This window comes from Oncorhynchus gorbuscha, linkage group LG14, assembly GCF_021184085.1.
Source record: "Oncorhynchus gorbuscha isolate QuinsamMale2020 ecotype Even-year linkage group LG14, OgorEven_v1.0, whole genome shotgun sequence".
Lineage (NCBI taxonomy): Eukaryota > Metazoa > Chordata > Actinopteri > Salmoniformes > Salmonidae > Oncorhynchus > Oncorhynchus gorbuscha.
Genome location: NC_060186.1, coordinates 64,189,372 through 64,215,343, shown reverse-complemented (window position 1 = coordinate 64,215,343; position 25,972 = coordinate 64,189,372). Strand labels below are relative to the sequence as shown.

The 25,972-nt window shown below is 46.2% G+C and overlaps 1 protein-coding gene across 3 annotated transcripts in view; it reads right to left on the bottom strand.

Annotated features, from left to right (window-relative positions):
• Positions 1 to 25,972, bottom strand: part of LOC123995278 (1-phosphatidylinositol 4,5-bisphosphate phosphodiesterase beta-1-like) — a 362,073-nt gene that overhangs the window by 102,453 nt on the left and 233,648 nt on the right. For all 3 annotated transcript variants that reach the window (XR_006831799.1, XM_046298779.1, XM_046298778.1), the window contains exons 7-9: positions 14,118 to 14,193; positions 8,914 to 9,014; positions 7,967 to 8,133 (exon numbers count right to left, since the gene is read on the bottom strand). Coding sequence is in view for 2 of the 3 variants with exons in the window: in XM_046298779.1 (XP_046154735.1) it covers positions 7,967 to 8,133; positions 8,914 to 9,014; positions 14,118 to 14,193 (344 nt within the window). In the remaining variant the exon portion in view is untranslated. The remainder of the gene's footprint in view (positions 1 to 7,966; positions 8,134 to 8,913; positions 9,015 to 14,117; positions 14,194 to 25,972) is intronic.

Below are 25,972 nucleotides of genomic sequence, written 5' to 3'. Positions count from 1 at the left end.
CTACTCCCCTCAGGCCCTGTTACTACTCCTGTCCTACTCCCCTCAGGCCCTGTTACTACTACTGTCCTACTCCCCTCAGGCCCTGTTACTACTCCTGTCCTAATCCCCTCAGGCCCTGTTACTACTACTGTCCTACTCCTCTCAGGCCCTGTTACTACTACTGTCCTACTCCCCTCAGGCCCTGTTACTACTACTGTCCTACTCCCCTCAGGCCCTGTTACTACTACTGTCCTACTCCCCCCAGGCCCTGTTAGTACTACTGTCCTACTCCCCTCAGGCCCTGTTACTACTACTGTCCTACTCCTCTCAGGCCCTGTTACTACTACTGTCCTACTCCTCTCAAGCCCTGTTACTACTACTGTTCTACTCCTCTCAGGCCCTGTTACCACTACTGTCCTACTCCCCTCAGGCCCTGTTACTACTACTGTCCTACTCCCCTCAGGCCCTGTAACTACTACTGTCCTACTCCCCTCAGGCCCTGTTACTACTACTGTCCTACTCCTCTCAGGCCCTGTTACCACTACTGTCCTACTCCCCTAAGGCCCTGTTACTACTACTGTCCTACTCCGCTCAGGCCCTGTTACTACTACTGTCCTACTCCTCTCAGGCCCTGTTACCACTACTGTCCTACTCCTCTCAGGCCCTGTTACTACTACTGTCCTACTCCTCTCAGGCCCTGTTACTATTCCTGTCCTACTCCTCTCAGGCCCTGTTGCTACTCCTGTCCATCTCCCCTCAGGCCCTGTTACTATTCCTGTCCTACTCCTCTCAGGCCCTGTTGCTACTCCTGTCCTACTCCCCTCAGGCCCTGTTACTATTCCTGTCCTACTCCTCTCAGGCCCTGTTACTACTCCTGTCCTACTCCCCTCAGGCCCTGTTACTACTCCTGTCCTACTCCTCTCAGGCCCTGTTACTACTACTGTCCTACTCCTCTCAGTCCCTGTTACTACTCCTGTCCTACTCCCCTCAGGCCCTGTCACTACTACTGTCCTACTCCTCTCAGGCCCTGTTACTACTCCTGTCCTACTCCTCTCAGGCCCTGTTACAAATACTGTCCTACTCCCCTCAGGCCCTGTTACTACTCCTGTCCTACTCCCCTCAGGCCCTGTTACTACTCCTGTCCTACTCCCCTCAGGCCCTGTGACTACTACTGTCCTAGTCCTCTCAGGCCCTGTTACTACTCCTGTCCTACTCCTCTCAGGCCCTGTTACTACTCCTGTCCCACTCCCCCCAGGCCCTGTTACTACTCCTGTCCTACTCCTCTCAGGCCCTGTTACTACTACTGTCCTACTCCTCTCAGTCCCTGTTACTACTCCTGTCCTACTCCCCTCAGGCCCTGTTACTACTACTGTCCTACTCCTCTCAGGCCCTGTTACCTCTCCTGTCCGACTCCCCTCAGGCCCTGTTACTCCTCCTGTCCTACTCCCCCAGGCCCTGTTACTACTCCTGTCATACTCCTCTCAGGCCCTATTACTACTCCTGTCATACTCCCCCCAGGCCCTGTTACTATTCCTGTCCTACTCCTCTCAGGCCCTGTTGCTACTCCTGTCCTACTCCCCTCAGGCCCTGTTACTACTCCTGTCCTACTCCTCTCAGGCCCTGTTACTACTCCTGTCCTACTCCCCTCAGGCCCTGTTACTATTCCTGTCCTACTCCCCTCAGGCCCTGTTACTACTCCTGTCCTACTCCTCTCAGGCCCTGTTACTACTCCTGTCCTACTCCCCTCAGGCCCTGTTGCTACTCCTGTCCTACTCCCCTCAGGCCCTGTTACTACTCCTGTCCTACTCCTCTCAGGCCCTGTTACTACTCCTGTCCTACTCCTCTCAGGCCCTGTTACTATTCCTGTCCGACTCCTCTCAGGCCCTGTTACTACTCCTGTCCTACTCCTCTCAGGCCCTGTTACTATTCCTGTCCTACTCCTCTCAGGCCCTGTTACTACTCCTGTCCTACTCCCCTCAGGCTCTGTTACTTCAGACCTGGGAAGAGGGCATGTGTGAGTGTGTGTGTGTGAGTGCGTTTGTGTGTGTGAGTGTGAGTGTGAGTGTGTGTGAGTGTGAGTGTGTATGTGTGTGTGTGTGTGTGTGTGTGTGTGTGTGTGTGTGTGTGTGTGTGTGTGTGTGAGTGTGAGTGTGTGTGAGTGTGAGTGTGTATGTGTCTGTGTGTGTGTGTGTGTGTGTGTGTGTGTGTGTGTGTGTGTGTGTGTGTGTGTGTGTGTGTGTGTGTGTGTGTGTGTGTGTGTGTGTGTGTGTGTGTGTGTGTGTGTGTGTGTGTGTGTGTGTGTGTGTGTGTGTGTGAGAGAGAGCAGATGGCAGTCTTTCCTCTGCCCCAGGCTATATAAATACTGCAGAGGGAAATCTGGCATTCAGACTCTGGGACGCAGAGAGAGGGATGTGAGTGCGCGTGAGTGTGTGTGTATATGGAAGGGCACACTGAACCGTGAGCCAGGGATGAAATAAGGAGAGGAAAACTGATGGTGTCTTGTTCTTGAAGAAATAAATAGTGTACTCTGTTAGGTCAATTTGAAATCAAGAAACAATCAAATTTGTCCTGGGAAATATTGCTGAAGCACGGTTGACCTGTTGTCTGTTTGACCATCTAAAAAGTTAAAAGCAGCAGGCTCATAATATACCACAACCCCATGGTCACAGAAAACCACAGGCTCATAATATACCACAACCCCATGGTCACAGAAAACCACAGGCTCATAATATACCACAACCCCATGGTCACAGAAAACCACAGGCTCATAATATACCACAACCCCATGGTCACAGAAAACCACAGGCTCATAATATACCACAACCCCATGGTCACAGAAAACCACAGGCTCATAATATACCACAACCCCATGGTCACAGAAAACCACAGGCTCATAATATACCACAACCCCATGGTCACAGAAAACCACAGGCTCATAATATACCACAACCCCATGGTCACAGAAAACCACAGGCTCATAATATACCACAACCCCATGGTCACAGAAAACCACAGGCTCATAATATACCACAACCCCATGGTCACAGAAAACCACAGGCTCATAATATACCACAACCCCATGGTCACAGAAAACCACAGGCTCATAATATACCACAACCCCATGGTCACAGAAAACCACAGGTTCATAATATACCACAACCCCATGGTCACAGAAAACCACAGGCTCATAATATACCACAACCCCATGGTCACAGAAAACCACAAGCTCATAATATACCACAACCCCATGGTCACAGAAAACCACAGGCTCATAATATACCACAACCCCATGGTCACAGAAAACCACAGGCTCATAATATACCTGTCACGCCTTGGTCATTGTATCTTGTGTTTTTGTTATATGTTTGGGTAGGCCAGGGTGTGACATGGGTTTATATGTTGTATTTCGTATTGGGGTTTGTATTAATTGGGAGTGTGTATTATTAGGGGTGTGTCTAGTTAGGCTTGGCTGCCTGAGGCGATTCCTAATTGGAGTCAGCTGATTCTAGTTGTCTCGGATTGGGAACCGTATTTAGGTAGCCTGAGTGCGCGTTGTATTTCGTGGGTGATTGTACCTGTCTCTGTGTTAGTCACCAGATAGGCTGTAATTAGTTTCACTCATTTGTTGTTTTTGTATTTTCAGTTATTTCATGTACCGCATATTCTTCATTAAAAGTCATGAGTAACCTACACGCTGCATTTCGGTCTGACTCTCTTCAAACAACAGACGAACCTTGTTACACAATCACCCACCACCATTCACAGACCGAGCAGCGTGTGAACTGGCAGGATCTAAAGGAGGACGTTATGGACGGCAGAAGCAGGGATTATACGTGGGAAGAAATTGACAGGTGGGCGGCCGACCCAGAGCGAGTGCAGGAGCCCGCCTGGGATTCCCTACAGCAATGCGAAGAGGGCTATACACGTAGGGAATCGAAAAGGAAAGCACGGCTTTACAGAGCGAAAACCGTAGGTAACGGGGGAAAGCGCAGAGAGAGAGTGGCAGAGTCAGGAGTCAGACCTGAGCCTACTCTCCCTGTTAATTGTGAGGAGCAGCAATATGAGGACTTCTGGTCTTGGGAGATGATATTAGATGGAAAAGGACCCTGGGCGCAGCCGGGAGAATATCGCCTTCCCAAGGAGGAAATAGAAGCAGCTAAAGCGGAGAGGCACAAGTATGAGGAGGCAGCACGGCGACGCGGTTGGAAACCGGAAAGTCACCCCAAAAAAATTATTGGGGGGGGGGCTTAGGGAGAGTATGGCTGAGTCAGGAGATAAACCTGAGCCAACTCTCCTTGTTCATCGTGAGGAGCCAAGGAGGAGACCTGAACCAGAGCCAGTGTTAGAGGTGAGCGAAGCAGAGACTGTGAAGGAGTTAATGGGGAAAGTGGAGTGGAGAGTAATGAGGGAGTTGCTAGCTTGGTGCTATAGATATAATATTCGTCCGACGGATCGTGTCGGTGATTTAATAGCACCTGAGTTAGCGCTCTACACTCAACCTGAGGTGCGTGTTAGTCAGCTGGTGAAGTTGGTGCCAGCCTCACGCACCAGGCCTCCTGTGCACATCCCTAGCCTTGCATGTCCTGTGCCTACACTGCTCTCAAGATCTCCAGTACGTCTTCACGGTCTAGCCCATCCTGTGCCACCTCCACACACCAGTCCTCCGGTAGCAGCTCCCCGCACCAGGTTTCCTGTGCGTGTCCTCGCGCCAGTACCACCAGTTCCAGCACCACGCACAAGGCCTCCAGTGCGCCTCGCCTGTTCAGCACAGCCAGTGCTTTTCTCCCCTCCTGTGCTATCGGAGTCTCCAGCCTGTTTAGCGCAGCCAGAGCCTTTCTCCTCTCCTGCGCTGCCGGAGTCTCCTGTCTGTCCAGCGCCACCAGTGCTCCCAGTCGGCTCAGCGCGTCCAGTGCGCCTCGCCTGTTCAGCGCAGCCAGAGCCTTTCTCCTCTCCTGCACTGTTGGAGTCTCCCGCCTGTTCAGCGCAGCCAGAGCCTTTCTCCTCTCCTGCGCTGCCGGAGTCTCCTGTCTGCCCAGCGCCGCCAGTGCTCCCAGTCGGCCCAGCGCGTCCAGTGCGCCTCGCCTGTTCAGCACAGCCAGTGCTTTTCTCCCCTCCTGTGCTATCGGAGTCTCCAGCCTGTTTAGCGCAGCCAGAGCCTTTCTCCTCTCCTGCGCTGCCGGAGTCTCCTGTCTGTCCAGCGCCACCAGTGCTCCCAGTCGGCCCAGCGCGTCCAGTGCACCTCGCATGTTTAGCGCAGCCAGAGCTTTTCTCCTCTCCTGCGCTGTTGGAGTCTCCCGCCTGTTCAGCGCAGCCAGAGCCTTTCTCCTCTCCTGCGCTGCCGGAGTCTCCTGTCTGCCCAGCGCCGCCAGTCGGCCCAGCGTCACCAGTCTGCCAGGATCCACCAGAAGTGCCAGTCTGCCAGGATCCGCCAGAAGTGCCAGTCTGCCAAGATCTTCTAGATCGGCCAGACAACCTGAATCATCCAGGTCCACCAGCCAGCCAGGATTTACCGGAGCCTACTACCTGCCTGAGCTTCCTCTCAGTACTGAGCTTCCTTTCAGTACTATGCTTCCTCTCTGTACTGGGCTCCCTCTCAGTACCGGGCTTCCCCTCAGTACCGGGCTGCTTCGGTCCCGGGCTGCTCCTCTGTCCTGAGTTGCCCCTCTGTCCCGAGCTGCCCCTCGGTCCCGAGCTGCCCCTCGGTCCCGAGCTGCCCCTCAGTTATGTGGGGATCAGGGTGAGGACTATTAGGCCATGGTCGGCGGAGAAGGTGGATTATCCTAGGACGCGAAGGGGAGGAACTAGGACATTTATGGAGTGGGGTCCACGTCCCGAGCCAGAACCGCCACCATGGACAGACGCCCACCCGGACCCTCCCTATGCTCTTGAGGTGCGTCCCGGAGTCCGCACCTTAGGGGGGGGGGGGGTTCTGTCACGCCTTGGTCATTGTATCTTGTGTTTTTGTTATATGTTTGGGTAGGCCAGGGTGTGACATGGGTTTATATGTTGTATTTCGTATTGGGGTTTGTATTAATTGGGAGTGTGTATTATTAGGGGTGTGTCTAGTTAGGCTTGGCTGCCTGAGGCGATTCCTAATTGGAGTCAGCTGATTCTAGTTGTCTCGGATTGGGAACCGTATTTAGGTAGCCTGAGTGCGCGTTGTATTTCGTGGGTGATTGTACCTGTCTCTGTGTTAGTCACCAGATAGGCTGTATTAGTTTCACTCGTTTGTTGTTTTCGTATTTTCAGTTATTTCATGTACCGCATATTCTTCATTAAAAGTCATGAGTAACCTACACGCTGCATTTCGGTCTGACTCTCTTCAAACAACAGACAAACTTCATTACAATACCACAAGCCCAAGGTCACAGAAAACCACAGACTCATAATATACCACAACCCCATGGTCACAGAAAACCACAGGCTCATAATATACCACAACCCCAAGGTCACAGAAAACCACAGGCTCATAATATACCACAACCCCATGGTCACTGAAAACCACAGACTCATAATATACCACAACCCCATGGTCACAGAAAACCACAGACTCATAAAATACCACAACCCCATGGTCACAGAAAACCACAGACTCATTATTATACCACAACCCCATGGTCACAGAAAACCACAGGCTCATAATATACCACAACCCCATGGTCACAGAAAACCACAGGCTCATAATATACCACAACCCCATGGTCACAGAAAACCACAGGCTCATAATATACCACAACCCCATGGTCACAGAAAACCACAGGCTCATAATATACCACAACCCCATGGTCACAGAAAACCACAGGCTCATAATATACCACAACCCCAAGGTCACAGAAAACCACAGGCTCATAATATACCACAACCCCATGGTCACAGAAAACCACAGGCTCATAATATACCACAACCCCATGGTCACAGAAAACCACAGGCTCATAATATACCACAACCCCATGGTCACAGAAAACCACCGGCTCATAATAAACGACACCCTATTCCCTATATAGTGCACAGCCTTTGACCAGGCCCCACCCCTCTGTCTAAAGCAGGCATCACTCTCACTGTCTGACTGTCTAGAAACTATTAGTAGAAGCAGCAGGACACCATGTGTATGTTCTGGCACGCTAGATACTGACTTCAACCACAGAGCTCTGAAACAGATAACCAGGGATGGAAGACATTTAGAACAACATGGTAATAAATGGTTATTAACTCATTATAAAGTGTTTTAACGCTTCTAATAACAACGTGTATAATAACAGGTAAACAAACAGGTGTTCTCTACCAGTGAGCAATACCGCTCTCCAGCTGCTTGTTCTAGAAAGTAGTAGTCCCCTCCACACACACACACACACACACACACACACACACACACACACACACACACACACACACACACACACACACACACACACACACACACACACACACACACACACACACACACACACACACACACACACACACACACACACACACACACACTCTCTCTCTCTCTCTCTCTCTCTCTCTCTCTCTCTCTCTCTCTCTCTCTCTCTCTCTCTCTCTCTCTCTCTCTCTCTCTCTCTCTCTCTCTCTCTCTCTCTCTCTCTCTCTCTCTCTCTCTCTGTCTGACAGCAACAGAAAGAAGGTAATGTATGAGGGAGGAATGACGTGTACGTGGGAGAGAGTTTGGGTTTTTAGAACTGTGTTGGCCCCTTGGATGCGGCTGAGGGGTTTCTATGGTAACTGCCCTGCCAAACTCACCACCCCTTCGGAGAAGGGAGGTGAATGTGTACTCTCAAAACACCAAAGATCCTCTAAAACAATGAATGTGTGTGTGTGTGTGCATGTGTGTGTGTGCGTGTGCATGTATGTGTGTGTGTGTGTGTGTGTGTGTGTGTGTGTGTGTGTGTGTGTGTGTGTGTGTGTGTGTGTGTGTGTGTGTGTGTGTGTGTGTGTGTGTGTGTGTGTGTGTGTGTGTGTGTGTGTGTGTGTGACTCATGCTAACCTTTCTGCGCCAGCATTTCATTGAGTTCATACTTGTCCAGCAGGCTCTGAACCTGTTCAGGTTTGAGAGGAGGGTAGAGGATCTCGTTGAGACGAGGGTCTCTCTGTCGGACGTTTATAAAGTCAGTCAGCTGCTCCACTGTCAGGTAGGGTTTGCTTTTAGCTCCACTAGGAGAGCAGAGGAGAGGAGAAGATGGAGGGAGATAGGAGAGGAGAGAGGGAGAGGGAGGAGAGAAGAGAAGGAGGAGAGCAGAGGAGAGGAGAAAGGGAGAGGGGAGGAGAGGAGAGAGGAGAAGCAGGGAACAAGATATGAGAGGAGATAAATGGATATAAAGAGAATGAAAGAGGGAACGAGATGAGGAAAGGGAGGATCAAATGTTGTGTTAAGTCTCTCTCTCTCTCTTGCTCTTGCTCTCTCTCTCTCTCTCTTTCTCTTTCTCGCTCTCTCTCTCTCTTGCTCTCTCTCTCTCTCTTTCTCTTTCTCTTTCTCTCTCTCTCTCTCTCTCTCTCTCTCTCTCTCTCTCTCTCTCTCTCTCTCTCTCTCTCTCTCTCTCTCTCTCTCTCTCTCTCTCTCTCTCTCTCTCTCTCTCTCTCTCTCTCTCTCACATATATTAAAATGTTAGACAGAAGTGTCCAGTGGGCAGTAATCCCGGGTACATGGGTACAGCAGTAGACCCTGAGGATTGCTAGAAGGAAGAACGGTCAAGTGATTTACACTTTGAACATCATTTTGTTTTTAAAGACACAAAACCACAAAGGACAAAGTTCATCATCAAATTGCTCTAGAGTGTGATGATTTAGTTTCAACTCACTTTAGACTTGTTTCACAGGACTTTCAAAGTGTATTTCACTGTTTCGATGTCCTAATATGAACCTTAATAATGCTAAAGTGTAGCTTAAGAACTATGCTTGTTAGTTCTGGGTAGCTCTGAGTGACAGTTGTCTTACATTTCAGAGAAGATATTGTCTATTTCTGGTCGAGGACAGATGTTGGTGAGGAATACTTTGTAGAGCTCTGGAGTGAAGTCTTCTTGTGGGATACAATCACTCTGGAGAGAAAAAGAATCACAGGTGCCCGGTCAACATTGGCTTAGCTTACAGTACAGTCAAAATGACACCAGAATGTTTAACAGGGTTCCAACTCCATCAATTCAGGAAGTACATTTACATTTACATTGACAGAACTGAAATGGAATTGACCCCATCATTTTGAAGGCAGTGGGTGGGTGGCAGGTGGCCTAGCTGTGAGAGCATTGGTCAGAAAGGTCCCTGGTCTGAATACCTGAGATAACAAGGTGTAACAAGGTGTAACATCTGTCGATGTGCCCTTGAGCAAGGCACTTAACCCTAATGTGCTCCAGGGGCGCCGTACTACTATGGCTGACCCTGTAAAACAACACATTTCACTTCTCCGGTCTACGTGACAATACATGGAATGTCCTTCCGGTTTGGAGCGAGTGGTCGCATCCCACTTCGCTCCCGCAGGTAGTATAACTTTTTCATTACATTTCAATATATTTCATTATAGCACAACGGTTTGATTTGTCTAATCTTAGCAATTTCTTCTCAGCTAGCTACATAGCCGTCTTTGTATCAAAGATAATTGCGTAATTATCGTATTTCGCCGTCCTAACGTAGTCTTCACTAGCCAGCTAGCTAACGTCCACTGATTAGCTGCACTGGAAAAACTATTACACTCAACTGAACGACTTGATTAGTGTAGTGTTAGCTAGCTACATAGCTGTCTTTGCTGTCTTCGTATCTTCGTATCCAAGATAATTGTGTTGTTTAGGTTTAGAATGTGTAGTCTTAGAGTGATTATCTTAATTTACCGAGGTTAGCTAGCCAGCTATTTGTCGTCCTTAACGTAGGAGACTCTGCTAGCTAGCCAACAGCTAGCCAACGCTAGCCAACGTCTAATGAATAGAACTCAACAACCCGGTCGCATTCACAGGTAGTATCACATTTTCATTTCATTACAGTACAACGGTTTGATTTGTTTGATTGTAGCTAGCTACATAGCTAGCTACATAGCCGTCTTTGTATCAAAGATAATTGTGTAGTCTAGAGCGATTTTCTAGGTTAGCTAGCCAGCTATTGTCGTTCTTTTAACGCAACGTAACGTAAACAACACTACTAGCTAGCCAGCTAGCCCCCGAATAGCAGCACTGCAGAAACTATTACACTCAACGGAACGACTTGATTAGTGTAGTGTCAACAACGCACCCACTGCCAGCTAGCCTACTTCAGCAGTACTGTATCATTTTTAATCATTTTAGTCAATAAGATTCTTGCTACGTAGCATAACTTTCTGAACATTCGAGACGTGTAGTCCACTTGTCATTCCAATCTCCTTTGCATTAGCGTAGCCTCTTCTGTAGCCTGTCAACTATGTGTCTGTTTATCCCTGTTCTCTCCTCTCTGCACAGACCATACAAACGCTCCACACCGCGTGGCCGCGGCCACCTAATCTGGTGGTCCCAGCGCGCACGACCCACGTGGAGTTCCAGGTCTCCGGTAGCCTCTGGAACTGCCGATCTGCGGTCAACAAGGCAGAGTTCATCTCAGCCTATGCCTCCCTCCAGTCCCTCGACTTCTTGGCACTAACGGAAACATGGATCACCACAGACAACACTGCTACTCCTACTGCTCTCTCTTCGTCCGCCCACGTGTTCTCGCACACCCCGAGAGCTTCTGGTCAGCGGGGTGGTGGCACCGGGATCCTCATCTCTCCCAAGTGGTCATTCTCTCTTTCTCCCCTTACCCATCTGTCTATCGCCTCCTTTGAATTCCATGCTGTCACAGTTACCAGCCCTTTCAAGCTTAACATCCTTATCATTTATCGCCCTCCAGGTTCCCTCGGAGAGTTCATCAATGAGCTTGATGCCTTGATAAGCTCCTTTCCTGAGGACGGCTCACCTCTCACAGTTCTGGGCGACTTTAACCTCCCCACGTCTACCTTTGACTCATTCCTCTCTGCCTCCTTCTTTCCACTCCTCTCCTCTTTCGACCTCACCCTCTCACCTTCCCCCCCTACTCACAAGGCAGGCAATACGCTCGACCTCATCTTTACTAGATGCTGTTCTTCCACTAACCTGATTGCAACTCCCCTCCAAGTCTCCGACCACTACCTTGTATCCTTTTCCCTCTCGCTCTCATCCAACACCTCCCACACTGCCCCTACTCGGATGGTATCGCGCCGTCCCAACCTTCGCTCTCTCTCCCCGCTACTCTCTCCTCTTCCATCCTATCATCTCTTCCCTCCGCTCAAACCTTCTCCAACCTATCTCCTGATTCTGCCTCCTCAACCCTCCTCTCCACCCTCTCTGCATCCTTTGACTCTCTATGTCCCCTATCCTCCAGGCCGGCTCGGTCCTCCCCTCCCGCTCCGTGGCTCGATGACTCATTGCGAGCTCACAGAACAGGGCTCCGTGCAGCCGAGCGGAAATGGAGGAAAACTCGCCTCCCTGCGGACCTGGCATCCTTTCACTCCCTCCTCTCTACATTTTCCTCCTCTGTCTCTGCTGCTAAAGCCACTTTCTACCACGCTAAATTCCAAGCATCTGCCTCTAACCCTAGGAAGCTCTTTGCCACCTTCTCCTCCCTCCTGAATCCTCCTCCCCCCCCTCCTCCCTCTCTGCAGACGACTTCGTCAACCATTTTGAAAAGAAGGTCGACGACATCCGATCCTCGTTTGCTAAGTCAAACGACACCGTTGGTTCTGCTCACACTGACCTACCCTGTGCTCTGACCTCTTTCTCCCCTCTCTCTCCAGATGAAATCTCGCGTCTTGTGACGGCCGGCCGCCCAACAACCTGCCCGCTTGACCCCATCCCCTCCCCTCTTCTCCAGACCATTTCCGGAGACCTTCTCCCTTACCTCACCTCGCTCATCAACTCATCCCTGACCGCTGGCTACGTCCCTTCCGTCTTCAAGAGAGCGAGACTTGCACCCCTTCTGAAAAAACCTACACTCGATCCCTCCGATGTCAACAATTACAGACCAGTATCCCTTCTTTCTTTTCTCTCCAAAACTCTTGAACGTGCCGTCCTTGGTCAGCTCTCCCGCTATCTCTCTCTGAATGACCTTCTTGATCCAAATCAGTCAGGTTTCAAGACTAGTCATTCAACTGAGACTGCTCTCCTCTGTATCACGGAGGCGCTCCGCACTGCTAAAGCTAACTCTCTCTCCTCTGCTCTCATCCTTCTAGATCTATCGGCTGCCTTCGATACTGTGAACCATCAGATCCTCCTCTCCACCCTCTCCGAGTTGGGCATCTCCGGCGCGGCCCACGCTTGGATTGCGTCCTACCTGACAGGTCGCTCCTACCAGGTGGCGTGGCGAGAATCTGTCTCCTCACCACGCGCTCTCACCACTGGTGTCCCCCAGGGCTCTGTTCTAGGCCCTCTCCTATTCTCGCTATACACCAAGTCACTTGGCTCTGTCATAACCTCACATGGTCTCTCCTATCATTGCTATGCAGACGACACACAACTAATCTTCTCCTTTCCCCCTTCTGATGACCAGGTGGCGAATCGCATCTCTGCATGTCTGGCAGACATATCAGTGTGGATGACGGATCACCACCTCAAGCTGAACCTCGGCAAGACGGAGCTGCTCTTCCTCCCGGGGAAGGACTGCCCGTTCCATGATCTCGCCATCACGGTTGATAACTCCATTGTGTCCTCCTCCCAGAGCGCTAAGAACCTTGGTGTGATCCTGGACAACACCCTGTCGTTCTCAACCAACATCAAGGCGGTGGCTCGTTCCTGTAGGTTCATGCTCTACAACATCCGCAGAGTACGACCCTGCCTCACACAGGAAGCGGCGCAGGTCCTAATCCAGGCACTTGTCATCTCCCGTCTGGATTACTGCAACTCGCTGTTGGCTGGGCTCCCTGCCTGTGCCATTAAACCCCTTCAACTCATCCAGAACGCCGCAGCCCGTCTGGTGTTCAACCTTCCCAAGTTCTCTCACGTCACCCCGCTCCTCCGTTCTCTCCACTGGCTTCCAGTTGAAGCTCGCATCCGCTACAAGACCATGGTGCTTGCCTACGGAGCTGTGAGGGGAACGGCACCTCAGTACCTCCAGGCTCTGATCAGGCCCTACACCCAAACAAGGGCACTGCGTTCATCCACCTCTGGCCTGCTCGCCTCCCTACCACTGAGGAAGTACAGCTCCCGCTCAGCCCAGTCAAAGCTGTTCGCTGCTCTGGCCCCCCAATGGTGGAACAAACTCCCTCACGACGCCAGGACAGCGGAGTCAATCACCACCTTCCGGAGACACCTGAAACCCCACCTCTTTAAGGAATACCTAGGATAGGATAAGTATTCCCTCTCACCCCCCCTTTAAGATTTAGATGCACTATTGTAAAGTGACTGTTCCACTGGATGTCATAAGGTGAATGCACCAATTTGTAAGTCGCTCTGGATAAGAGCGTCTGCTAAATGACTTAAATGTAAATGTAAATTATATATTTTTTACATTATTATTTTTTGTGAAGTTAACAGCGCTAACGTTTAGTTTGAATTAACAGTACAAAGCAACACAACAAATCCCATCAGACCTTAAAACAGGCCTACCTCTCCCTACCCCTCCCTACCTCACCCTACCTCTCCCCCTGCAGCTAATTATCTACACTCTGAGTTAATGTGTGCGTACATTGGCGTATGGGTGTGTGTGTAAGCGATGGAGAGAGAGAGAGAGAGAGAGAGAGAGGGGAGAGAGTGAGAGAGAGGGAGAGGGAGGCAGAGAGCGAGAGAGCGAGAGAGAGGCAGAGAGAGAGAGAGAGGCAGAGAGAGGCAGAGAGAGAGAGAGAGAGAGAGAGAGAGAGAGAGAGAGAGAGAGAGGGAGGGAGGGAGAGAGGCAGAGAGAGGTAGGGAGGGAGAGAGGCAGAGAGAGGTAGGGAGAGAGGTAGAGCGGTAGAGAGGCAGAGAGAGGTAGGGAGAGAGGTAGAGAGGCGGAGGGGTAGGGAGAGAGGCAGAGAGAGTGAGAGAGAGGCAGAGAGAGAGAGAGAGAGAGAGATGGGTTGATAGTTGATAGAATATTGAAAAGATAGCATACAGATAATGAATGGAGATGAACAGACCTGGAAGCAGGGATAGATAGGCAGAGGAAGAGATTGATAGAGAAAGGGAATAAGCGCTTCTTACCCGCCCAGAAGGGAGGTTGCAGTTCTCCAGAGCTGTCTCTACTCGTTTCCTGTCTGCTGAGAACATCCTGAAGATACTGACGAAACAACAGTTACATCATCACAATCACACAAACACACCTCAGGAACATTAATAGAGCATCAAACAAAATATACAGCAGGGATCATCTACTAGATTGAGCCGCGGGCCAGAACATAGTTACAAGTCATTAGTTCTTACATTGGATACATCACGTGCCTCTCTACTATGTGTGAGAATACTTGGGAACAGATTTCCAAAATGCAAATCACTTGGAGCTGATTTTCTGGTGTTTTTACAGTTGTTCACATACAATAATGAAGTGTAAAAAATTAAAAGGTAAAAAATGATTTGGAAACTTGGGGGGCCAAATTAAACCTGTCCCGCTGGCCGCCAGGTAGGAAACCCTGCTATACAGTATCACAGGTACTACCGATCCATTCATACAGGCAGCTTCACACATCACACACCAGAGAAGCATTAACACAACATCATAGTTACCTTCACACACACCACAGAACCATCCATATAACGCCTCGCACACCACAGAACCATCCATATAACGCCTCACACACCACAGAACCATCCATCTAACGCCTCACACACCACAGAACCAATCATATAACGCCTCACACACCACAGAACCATCCATATAACGCTTCACACACCACAGAACCATCCATATAACGCCTCACACACCACAGAACCATCCATATAACGCCTCGCACACCACAGAACCATCCATATAACGCCTCGCACACCACAGAACCATCCATATAACGCCTCGCACACCACAGAACCATCCATATAACGCCTCGCACACCACAGAACCATCCATCTAACGCCTCACACACCACAGAACCATCCATATAACGCCTCGCACACCACAGAACCATCCATCTAACGCCTCACACACCACAGAACCATCCATCTAACGCCTCACACACCACAGAACCATCCATATAACGCCTCACACACCACAGAACCATCCATCTAACGCCTCACACACCACAGAACCATCCATCTAACGCCTCACACACCACAGAACCATCCATCTAACGCCTCACACACCACAGAACCATCCATCTAACGCCTCACACACCACAGAACCATCCATCTAACGCCTCACACACCACAGAACCATCCATATAACGCCTCACACACCACAGAACCATCCATCTAACGCCTCACACACCACAGAACCATCCATAACCCAGCAGATTCATTATCTAATATATAATATATTCATTATCTAATATATAATATATTCATTATCTAATATATAATATATTCATTATCTAATATATAATATATTCATTATCTAATATATAATATATTCATTATCTAATATATAATATATTCATTATCTAATATATAATATATTCATTATCTAATATATAATATATTCATTATCTAATATATAATATATTCATTATCTAATATATAATATATTCATTATCTAATATATAATATATTCATTATCTAATATACCCAGATAAATATGTTAAGACATTTTTTTGTGTTCTACTTCCTAGTTATAATTCCTTCTTGCAGTAAATAGAGTAAAAATTAGAGCCATTAAATGTTAATGTTTGACTTTCCTTCTCTGTAATCTTGTGGAGAGACGTGGCAGTGATGATCAAGCTGATATAAGCCTGCAAGATGTCTCTCTGCTATTCTCCTCTCTTTAATCTCTCTGCTACTCTCTCTCTGCTATTCTCCTCTCTTTAATCTCTCTGTTACTCTCTCCCTGTTACTCTCTCTCTGTTACTCTCTCTCTGTTACTCTCTCTCTGCTATTCTCCTCTCTTTAATCTCTCTGTTACTCTCTCTCTCTGCTATTCTCCTCTCTTTAATCTCTCTGTTACTCTCTCTCTCTGCTATTCTCCTCTCTTTAATCTCTCTGTTACTCTCTCTCTCTGCTATTCTCCTCTCTTTAATATCTCTGTTACTCTCTCTCTCTGCTATTCTCCTCTCTTTAATCTCTCTGTTACTCTCTCTCTCTCTCTCTCTCTGTTATTCTCTCTCTTTAATCTCTCTGTTACTCTCTCTCTACTCTCTCTCTCTGCTAATCTCCTCTCTTTAATCTCTCTGTTACTCTCTCTCTGTTACTCTCTCTCTCTGTTACTCTCTCTCTGTTACTCTCTCTCTGTTCTCTCTCTCTCTCTGTTACTCTCTCTCTGTTACTCTCTCTCTCTGCTATTCTCTGTTACTCTCTTCTGTTACTCTCTCTCTGTTACTCTCTCTACTCTCTCTCTGCTATTCTCTCTCTTTAATCTCTCTGTTACTCTCTCTCTGTTACTCTCTCTGTTACTCTCTCTCTCTCTGTTACTCTCTCTCTGTTACTCTCTCTCTCTCTCTGTTACTCTCTCTCTGTTACTCTCTCTCTCTGTTACTCTCTCTCTGTTACTCTCTCTCTGCTATTCTCCTCTCTTTAATCTCTCTGTTACTCTCTCTCTGTTACTCTCTCTCTCTACTCTCTATTCTATTCCTCTCTTTAATCTCTCTGTTACTCTCTCTCTGTTACTCTCTCTCTCTGCTATTCTCCTCTCTTTTCTCTCTGTTACTCTCTCTCTGTTACTCTCTCTCTCTGTTACTCTCTCTCTTTATCTCTCTGTTCTCTCTCTGTCTCTACTTCTACTCTCTTTAATCTCTCTCTCTCTGTTACTCTCTCTCTCTGTTACTCTCTCTCTCTCTCTCTGCTATTCTCTCTCTCTTTAATCTCTCTGTTACTCTCTCTCTGTTACTCTCTCTCTGCTATTCTCTCTCTTTAATCTCTCTGTTACTCTCTCTCTGTTACTCTCTCTCTGCTATTCTCTCTCTTTAATCTCTCTGTTACTCTCTCTCTGTTACTCTCTCTCTGCTATTCTCTCTCTCTTTAATCTCTCTGTTACTCTCTCTCTCTGTTTACTCTCTCTCTGTTACTCTCTCTCTGCTATTCTCTCTCTTTAATCTCTCTGTTACTCTCTCTCTGTTCTCTCTTTAATCTCTCTGTTACTCTCTCTCTGTTATTCTCCTCTCTCTCTCTGTTACTCTCTCTCTTACTCTCTCTCTCTGTTACTCTCTCTCTGTTACTCTCTCTCTCTGTTACTCTCTCTCTCTGTTACTCTCTCTCTCTCTTTAATCTCTCTGTTACTCTCTCTCTGCTATTCTCCTCTCTTTAATCTCTCTGTTACTCTGTTCTCTCTGTTACTCTCTCTCTCTGCTATTCTCCTCTCTTTAATCTCTCTGTTACTCTCTCTCTGTTACTCTCTCTCTGTTACTCTCTCTCTGTTACTCTCTCTCTCTGCTATTCTCCTCTCTTTAATCTCTCTGTTACTCTCTCTCTGTTACTCTCTCTCTCTGTTCTCTCTTTCTGTTACTCTCTCTCTCTGTTCTCTCTCTGTTATTCTCTCTCTCTGTTACTCTCTCTCTGTTACTCTGTTCTCTCTCTGCTATTCTCCTCTCTTTCTCTGTTACTCTCTCTCTGTTACTCTCTCTCTGTTACTCTCTCTCTCTGTTACTCTCTCTCTGTTACTCTCTCTCTGCTATTCTCTCTCTTTAATCTCTCTGTTACTCTCTCTCTGTTACTCTCTCTCTCTTTATTCTCTCTCTGTTAATCTCTCTGTTACTCTCTCTCTGTTACTCTCTCTCTGTTATCTCTCTCTCTTTACTCTCTCTCTCTCTTTAATCTCTCTGTTACTCTCTCTCTGTTACTCTCTCTCTCTCTCTGCTATTCTCCTCTCTTTAATCTCTCTGTTTACTCTCTCTCTGTTATCTCTCTCTGCTATTCTCCTCTCTTTAATCTCTCTGTTACTCTCTCTCTGTTACTCTCTCTCTCTCTCTATTCTCTCTCTCTTTACTCTCTCTCTGTTACTCTCTCTCTCTGTTACTCTCTCTGCTATTCTCCTCTCTTTAATCTCTCTGTTACTCTCTCTCTGTTATTCTCTCTCTCTCTGTTCTCTCTCTCTATTCTCTCTCTCTTTACTCTCTCTCTCTATTTACTCTCTCTCTCTCTGTTACTCTCTGCTATTCTCCTCTCTTTAATCTCTCTCTCTGTTACTCTCTCTCTGTTACTCTCTCTCTGTTACTCTCTCTCTGTTACTCTCTCTCTACTCTCTTCTCTCTCTCTGTTAATCTCTCTGTTACTCTCTCTCTGCTATTCTCTCTCTTTCTCTGCTATTCTCTCTCTCTTTCTCTCTCTGTTACTCTCTCTCTGCTATTTCCTCTCTTTAATCTCTCTGTTACTCTCTCTCTGTTACTCTCTCTCTGCTATTCTCCTCTCTTTAATCTCTCTGTTACTCTCTCTCTGTTACTCTCTCTCTCTATTCTCCTCTCTTTCCTCTCTTTACTCTCTCTCTGTTACTCTCTCTCTCTGTTCTCTCTCTCTTTCTCTCTCTGTTACTCTCTCTCTGTTACTCTCTCTCTGCTATTCTCCTCTCTTTAATCTCTCTGTTACTCTCTCTCTGTTACTCTCTCTCTCTCTCTGTTACTCTCTCTCTGTTACTCTCTCTCTATTCTCTCTCTCTTTAATCTCTCTGTTACTCCTCTCTTTACTTACTCTCTCTCTCTGTTTCTCTCTCTCTCTGTTACTCTCTCTGTTACTTCTACTCTCTCTCTGTTACTCTCTCTCTCTGCTATTCTCCTCTCTTTAATCTCTCTGTTACTCTCTCTCTGCTATTCTCCTCTCTTTATCTCTCTCTACTCTCTCTCTGTTACTCTCTCTCTCTTTCTCTCTCTGTTACTCTCTCTCTTTAATCTCTCTGTTACTCTCTCTCTTTACTCTCTCTCTGCTATTCTCTCTCTGTTACTCTCTCTCTGTTACTCTCTCTCTCTCTTATCTCTCTTTCTCTCTCTGTTACTCTCTCTCTCTGTTACTCTCTCTCTGTTACTCTCTCTCTGTTATTCTCTCTTTAATCTCTCTGTTACTCTCTCTCTGTTACTCTCTCTCTGTTACTCTCTCTCTCTGTTATTCTCCTCTCTTTAATCTCTCTGTTACTCTCTCTCTGTTACTCTCTCTCTCTGCTATTCTCCTCTCTTTAATCTCTCTGTTACTCTCTCTCTGCTATTCTCCTCTCTTTAATCTCTCTGTTACTCTCTCTCTGTTACTCTCTGTTACTCTCTCTCTGTTACTCTCTCTCTCGTTACTGTTACTCTCTCTCTCTTTACTCTCTCTCTGTTACTCTCTCTCTGTTACTCTCTCTCTGTTACTCTCTGCTATTCTCCTCTCTTTAATCTCTCTGTTACTCTCTCTGCTATTCTCTCTCTCTTTAATCTCTCTGTTACTCTCTCTCTGTTACTCTCTCTCTGTTATTCTCCTCTCTTTAATCTCTCTGTTACTCTCTCTCTGTTACTCTCTCTCTGTTACTCTCTCTCTCTATCTCTCCTCTCTTTATTCTCTCTCTCTTTAACTCTCTCTCTGTTCTCTCTCTCTGTTACTCTCTCTCTGTTACTCTCTCTCTTTACTCTCTCTCTGTTACTCTCTCTCTCTGCTATTCTCCTCTCTTTAATCTCTCTGTTACTCTCTCTCTGTTACTCTCTCTCTCTGTTACTCTCTCTCTCTGTTATCTCTCTGTTCTCTCTCTCTTTACTCTCTCTCTGTTATTCTCTCTCTTTAATCTCTCTGTTACTCTCTCTCTGTTACTCTCTCTCTCTCCTCTCTTTAATCTCTCTGTTACTCTCTCTCTGTTACTCTCTCTCTTTAATCTCTCTGTTACTCTCTCTCTGTTACTCTCTCTCTGTTACTCTCTCTCTCTGTTACTCTCTCTCTGCTATTCTCTCTCTTTATCTCTCTGTTACTCTCTCTCTGTTTCTCTCTCTTTATCTCTCTGTTCTCTCTGTTACTCTCTCTCTTTATCTCTCTGTTACTCTCTCTCTGTTATTCTCTCTCTCTTTGCTATTCTCCTCTCTTTAATCTCTCTGTTACTCTCTCTCTGTTCTCTCTCTCTCTCTCTCTCTTTCTCTCTGCTGTTACTCTCTCTGCTATTCTCCTCTCTTTAATCTCTCTGTTACTCTCTCTCTGTTACTCTCTCTCTCTCTATTCTCCTCTCTTTTCTCTCTCTATTCTTTAATCTCTCTGTTACTCTCTCTCTGTTACTCTCTCTCTCTGTTATTCTCCTCTCTTTAATCTCTCTGTTACTCTCTCTCTCTCTCTCTGTTACTCTCTCTCTCTGTTACTCTCTCTCTGTTACTCTCTCTCTGTTACTCTCTCTCTGTTAATCTCTCTGTTACTCTCTCTCTGCTATTCTCCTCTCTTTAATCTCTCTGTTACTCTCTCTCTCTGCTATTCTCCTCTCTCTGTTACTCTCTCTCTGCTATTCTCCTCTCTTTAATCTCTCTGTTACTCTCTCTCTGCTATCTCTGCTATTCTCCTCTCTCTCTCTTTAATCTCTCTGTTACTCTCTCTCTGTTACTCTCTCTGTTACTCTCTCTCTGTTACTCTCTCTCTGTTACTCTCTCTCTGTTACTCTCTCTCTCTTTACTCTCTAATCTCTGTTACTCTCTCTCTGTTACTCTCTATCTCTGCTATTCTCCTCTCTTTAATCTCTCTGTTACTCTCTCTCTCTGCTATTCTCCTCTCTTTAATCTCTCTGTTACTCTCTCTCTATTCTACTCTCTCTTTTAATCTCTCTGTTACTCTCTCTCTGTTACTCTCTCTCTGCTATTCTCCTCTCTTTAATCTCTCTGTTACTCTCTCTCTCTCTGCTCTCTCTCTCTCTATTCTCCTCTCTTTTCTCTCTCTCTCTCTTACTCTCTCTCTGTTACTCTCTCTCTGCTATTCTCCTCTCTTTTTATCTGTTACTCTCTCTCTCTGTTACTCTCTCTCTCTGTTATTCTCCTCTCTTTAATCTCTCTCTGTTACTCTCTCTCTGTTACTCTCTCTCTCTCTGCTATTCTCTCTCTCTCTCTCTGTTACTCTCTCTCTTTAATCTCTCTGTTACTCTCTCTCTCTCTATTCTCTCTCTTTAATCTCTCTGTTCTCTCTCTCTCTCTGTTACTCTCTCTCTGTTCTCTCTCTGTTACTCTCTCTCTCTCTGTTACTCTCTCTCTGTTACTCTCTCTCTGTTACTCTCTCTCTCTGTTACTCTCTCTCTGCTATTCTACTCTCTTTAATCTCTCTGTTACTCTCTCTCTCTATTCTATTCTCTCTTTAATCTATCTGTTACTCTCTCTCTGTTACTCTCTCTCTCTCTCTCTCTCTGCTATTCTCCTCTCTTTAATCTCTCTGTTACTCTCTCTCTGTTACTCTCTCTCTGCTATTCTCCTCTCTTTAATCTCTCTGTTACTCTCTCTGTTACTCTCTCTCTGCTATTCTCCTCTCTTTAATCTCTCTGTCTACTCTCTCTCTGCTATTCTCTCTCTCTCTCTCTCTCTGTTACTCTCTCTCTGTTACTCTCTCTCTGTTACTCTCTCTCTGCTATTCTCCTCTCTTTAATCTCTCTGTTACTCTCTCTCTGTTACTCTCTCTCTCTCTCTCTCTGTTCTCTCTCTGTTACTCTCTCTCTGTTACTCTCTCTCTCTCTTTAATCTCTCTGTTACTCTCTCTCTGTTCTCTCTCTCTGTCTACTCTCTCTCTCTGTTACTCTCTCTCTGTTACTCTCTCTCTCTATTCTCTCTCTCTGTTACTCTCTCTCTGTCTCTCTCTCTCTCTATTCTCCTCTCTTTAATCTCTCTGTTACTCTCTCTCTGTTACTCTCTCTCTGTTACTCTCTCTCTGCTATTCTCCTCTCTTTAATCTCTCTGTTACTCTCTCTCTGTTACTCTCTCTCTGCTATTCTCCTCTCTCTCTCTGTTACTCTCTCTATTACTCTCTCTCTCTGCTAATCTCTCTCTTTAATCTCTCTGTTCTCTCTCTCTCTATTCTCCTCTCTTTAATCTCTCTGTTACTCTCTCTCTGCTATTCTCCTCTCTTTAATCTCTCTCTCTTACTCTCTCTCTCTGTTACTCTCTCTCTCTGTTTCTCTCTGTTACTCTCTCTCTCTGCTATTCTCCTCTCTTTAATCTCTCTGTTACTCTCTCTCTGTTACTCTCTCTCTGTTACTCTCTCTCTCTGCTATTCTCCTCTCTTTAATCTCTCTGTTACTCTCTCTCTGTTACTCTCTCTCTCTGCTCTCTCCTCTCTTTATTCTCTCTCTTTACTCTCTCTCTGTTCTCTCTCTCTGTTACTCTCTCTCTCTCTCTCTCTCTCTTTATTCTGTTACTCTCTCTCTCTGTTACTCTCTCTCTGTTATTCTCTCTCTTTATTCTCCTCTCTTTAATCTCTCTGTTACTCTCTCTCTGTTCTCTCTCTCTCTCTCTGTTCTCTCTCTGCTATTCTCCTCTCTTTAATCTCTCTGTTACTCTCTCTCTGCTATTCTCCTCTCTTTAATCTCTCTGTTACTCTCTCTCTGTTACTCTCTATCTCTGCTATTCTCTCTCTTTAATCTCTCTGTTACTCTCTCTCTGTTACTCTCTCTCTCTGCTATTCTCCTCTCTTTAATCTCTCTGTTACTCTCTCTCTGTTACTCTCTCTCTCTGTTACTCTCTCTCTGTTACTCTCTCTCTGCTATTCTCCTCTCTTTAATCTCTCTGTTACTCTCTCTCTGTTACTCTCTCTCTCTGTTATTCTCTCTCTCTGCTATTCTCTCTCTCTTTAATCTCTCTGTTACTCTCTCTCTCTGTTATCTCTCTCTCTTTATTCTCTCTCTTTAATCTCTCTGTTACTCTCTCTCTCTGCTATTCTCTCTCTCTCTCTGTTACTCTCTCTCTGTTACTCTCTCTCTCTCTCTCTGCTATTCTCCTCTCTTTACTCTCTCTCTGTTACTCTCTCTCTGTTCTCTCTCTCTCTGTTACTTCTCTCTCTACTACTCTCTCTCTGTTACTCTCTCTCTCTCTCTGTTACTCTCTCTCTCTTTCTCTCTCTCTCTCTGTTCTCTCTCTGCTATTCTCTCTTCTCTGTTACTCTCTCTGTTACTCTCTCTCTGTTACTCTCTCTCTCTGTTATCTCTCTCTTTCTCTCTCTCTGTTCTCCTCTCTTTAATCTCTCTGTTACTCTCTCTCTGCTACTCTCTCTCTCTGTTTTCTCTCTCTGTTACTCTCTCTCTGTTACTCTCTCTCTGCTATTCTCTCTCTTTATCTCTCTGTTACTCTCTCTCTGTTACTCTCTCTCTCTATTCTCTCTCTCTTTAATCTCTCTGTTACTCTCTCTCTGTTCTCTCTCTCTGTTACTCTCTCTCTCTATTCTCTCTCTTTCTCTCTCTCTGTTACTCTCTCTCTCTGCTATTCTCCTCTCTTTAATCTCTCTGTTATCTCTCTGTACTCTCTCTCTGTTGCTCTTCTCTCTCTGTTACTCTCTCTCTGTTACTCTCTCTCTCTTCTATTCTCCTCTCTTTAATCTCTCTGTTACTCTCTCTCTGTTACTCTCTGTTACTCTCTCTCTCTCTGTTACCTCTCTCTCTCTGTTACTCTCTCTCTGTTACTCTCTTTAATCTCTCTGTTACTCTCTCTCTCTCTGCTATTCTCCTCTTCTCTCTCTCTGTTACTCTCTCTCTGTTATTCTCTCTCTCTTTCTCTCTCTCTGCTTCTCTCTCTCTCTTTCTTTAATCTCTCTGTTACTCTCTCTCTGTTACTCTCTCTGCTATTCTCTCTCTCTCTGTTTCTCTCTCTGTTACTCTCTCTCTTATTCTCCTCTCTTCTCTGTTACTCTCTCTCTGTTACTCTCTCTATTCTCTCTCTCTCTCTGTTACTCTCTCTCTGTTCTCTCTCTCTTTACTCTCTCTCTCTGTTTCTCTCTCTCTCTCTGTTACTCTCTCTCTGTTACTCTCTCTCTCTTTCTCTTTAATCTCTCTGTTACTCTCTCTCTGTTACTCTCTCTCTCTGTTACTCTCTCTCTGCTATTCTCTCTCTGTTACTCTCTCTCTGTTACTCTCTCTCTCTGCTATTCTCCTCTCTTTAATCTCTCTGTTCTCTCTCTCTGTTACTCTCTCTCTCTGCTATTCTCCTCTCTTTAATCTCTCTGTTACTCTCTCTCTGCTATTCTCCTCTCTCTCTCTGTTACTCTCTCTCTGTCTCTCTCTCTGTTACTCTCTCTCTTATTCTCTCTTTAATCTCTCTGTTACTCTCTCTCTGTTACTACTCTCTCTCTCTATTCTCTCTCTCTGTTACTCTCTCTCTCTGCTCTTCTCTCTCTCTCTCTGTTACTCTCTCTCTGTTACTCTCTCTCTCTGTTACTCTCTCTCTGTTACTCTCTCTCTGTTACTCTCTCTCTGTTACTCTCTCTCTCTCTGTTACTCTCTCTCTGCTATTCTCTCTCTTTAATCTCTCTGCTATTCTCTCTCTTTAATCTCTCTGTTACTCTCTCTCTGTTACTCTCTCTCTGTTACTCTCTCTCTGTTACTCTCTCTCTGCTATTCTCCTCTCTTTAATCTCTCTGTTACTCTCTCTCTGTTACTCTCTCTCTCTGCTATTCTCCTCTCTTTAATCTCTCTGTTACTCTCTCTCTGTTACTCTCTCTCTCTGCTATTCTCTCTTTAATCTCTCTGTTACTCTCTCTCTGTTACTCTCTCTCTCTATTCTCTCTCTCTCTCTTAATCTCTCTCTGTTACTCTCTCTCTGTTACTCTCTCTCTCTGCTATTCTCCTCTCTTTAATCTCTCTGTTACTCTCTCTGTTACTCTCTCTCTCTCTCTCTCTCTATTCTCCTCTCTTTAATCTCTCTGTTCTCTCTCTGTTACTCTCTCTCTCTCTCTGCTATTCTCCTCTCTTTAATCTCTCTGTTACTCTCTCTCTCTGTTACTCTCTCTCTCTCTGTTCTCTCTCTGTTACTCTCTCTCCTATTCTCTCTCTCTGTTACTCTCTCTCTGTTCTCTGTTACTCTCTCTCTCTGTTACTCTCTCTCTGCTATCTCTCTCTCTCTCTGCTATTCTCTCTCTGTTATCTCTCTGTTACTCTCTCTCTGTTACTCTCTCTCTCTCTCTCTGTTCTCTCTCTCTCTCTGTTACTCTCTCTCTCTGTTACTCTCTCTCTGTTACTCTCTCTCTGTTACTCTCTCTCTGCTATTCTCCTCTCTTTAATCTCTCTCTACTCTCTCTCTTTTCTCTCTCTCTGCTCTTCTAATCTCTCTGTTACTCTCTCTCTGTTACTCCTCTCTCTCTATTCTCTCTCTCTTTTACTCTCTCTCTGCTGTTCTCTCTCTCTGCTATTCTCCTCTCTGTTACTCTCTCTCTGTTACTCTCTCTCTATTCTACTCTCTTTAATCTCTCTGTTACTCTCTCTCTGTTACTCTCTCTCTGTTATTCTCCTCTCTTTCTCTCTCTGTTACTCTCTCTCTGTTCTCTCTCTATTTCTCTCTTTAATCTCTCTTTATCTCTCTGTTCTCTCTCTCTGTTACTCTCTCTCTCTATTCTCCTCTCTTTATCTCTCTCTCTGTTACTCTCTGTTACTCTCTCTGCTCTCTCTCTCTCTTTAATCTCTCTGTTACTCTCTCTCTCTGTTACTCTCTCTCTCTGTTACTCTCTCTCTGTTACTCTCTCTCTCTTTACTCTCTGTTCTGTTACTCTCTCTCTCTGTTACTCTCTCTCTTTCTCTCTCTCTGTTACTCTCTCTCTGTCTACTCTCTGTTACTCTCTCTCTGTTACTCTCTCTCTGTTACTCTCTCTCTGCTATTCTCCTCTCTTTAATCTCTCTGTTACTCTCTCTGTTACTCTCTCTCTGCTCTTCTCCTCTATTATCTCTCTGTTACTCTCTCTCTGTTACTCTCTCTCTGTTACTCTCTCTCTGCTATTCTCTCTCTCTTTAATCTCTCTGTTACTCTCTCTCTGTTATCTCTCTCTCTCTGCTATTCTCCTCTCTTTAATCTCTCTGTTACTCTCTCTCTTGTTAC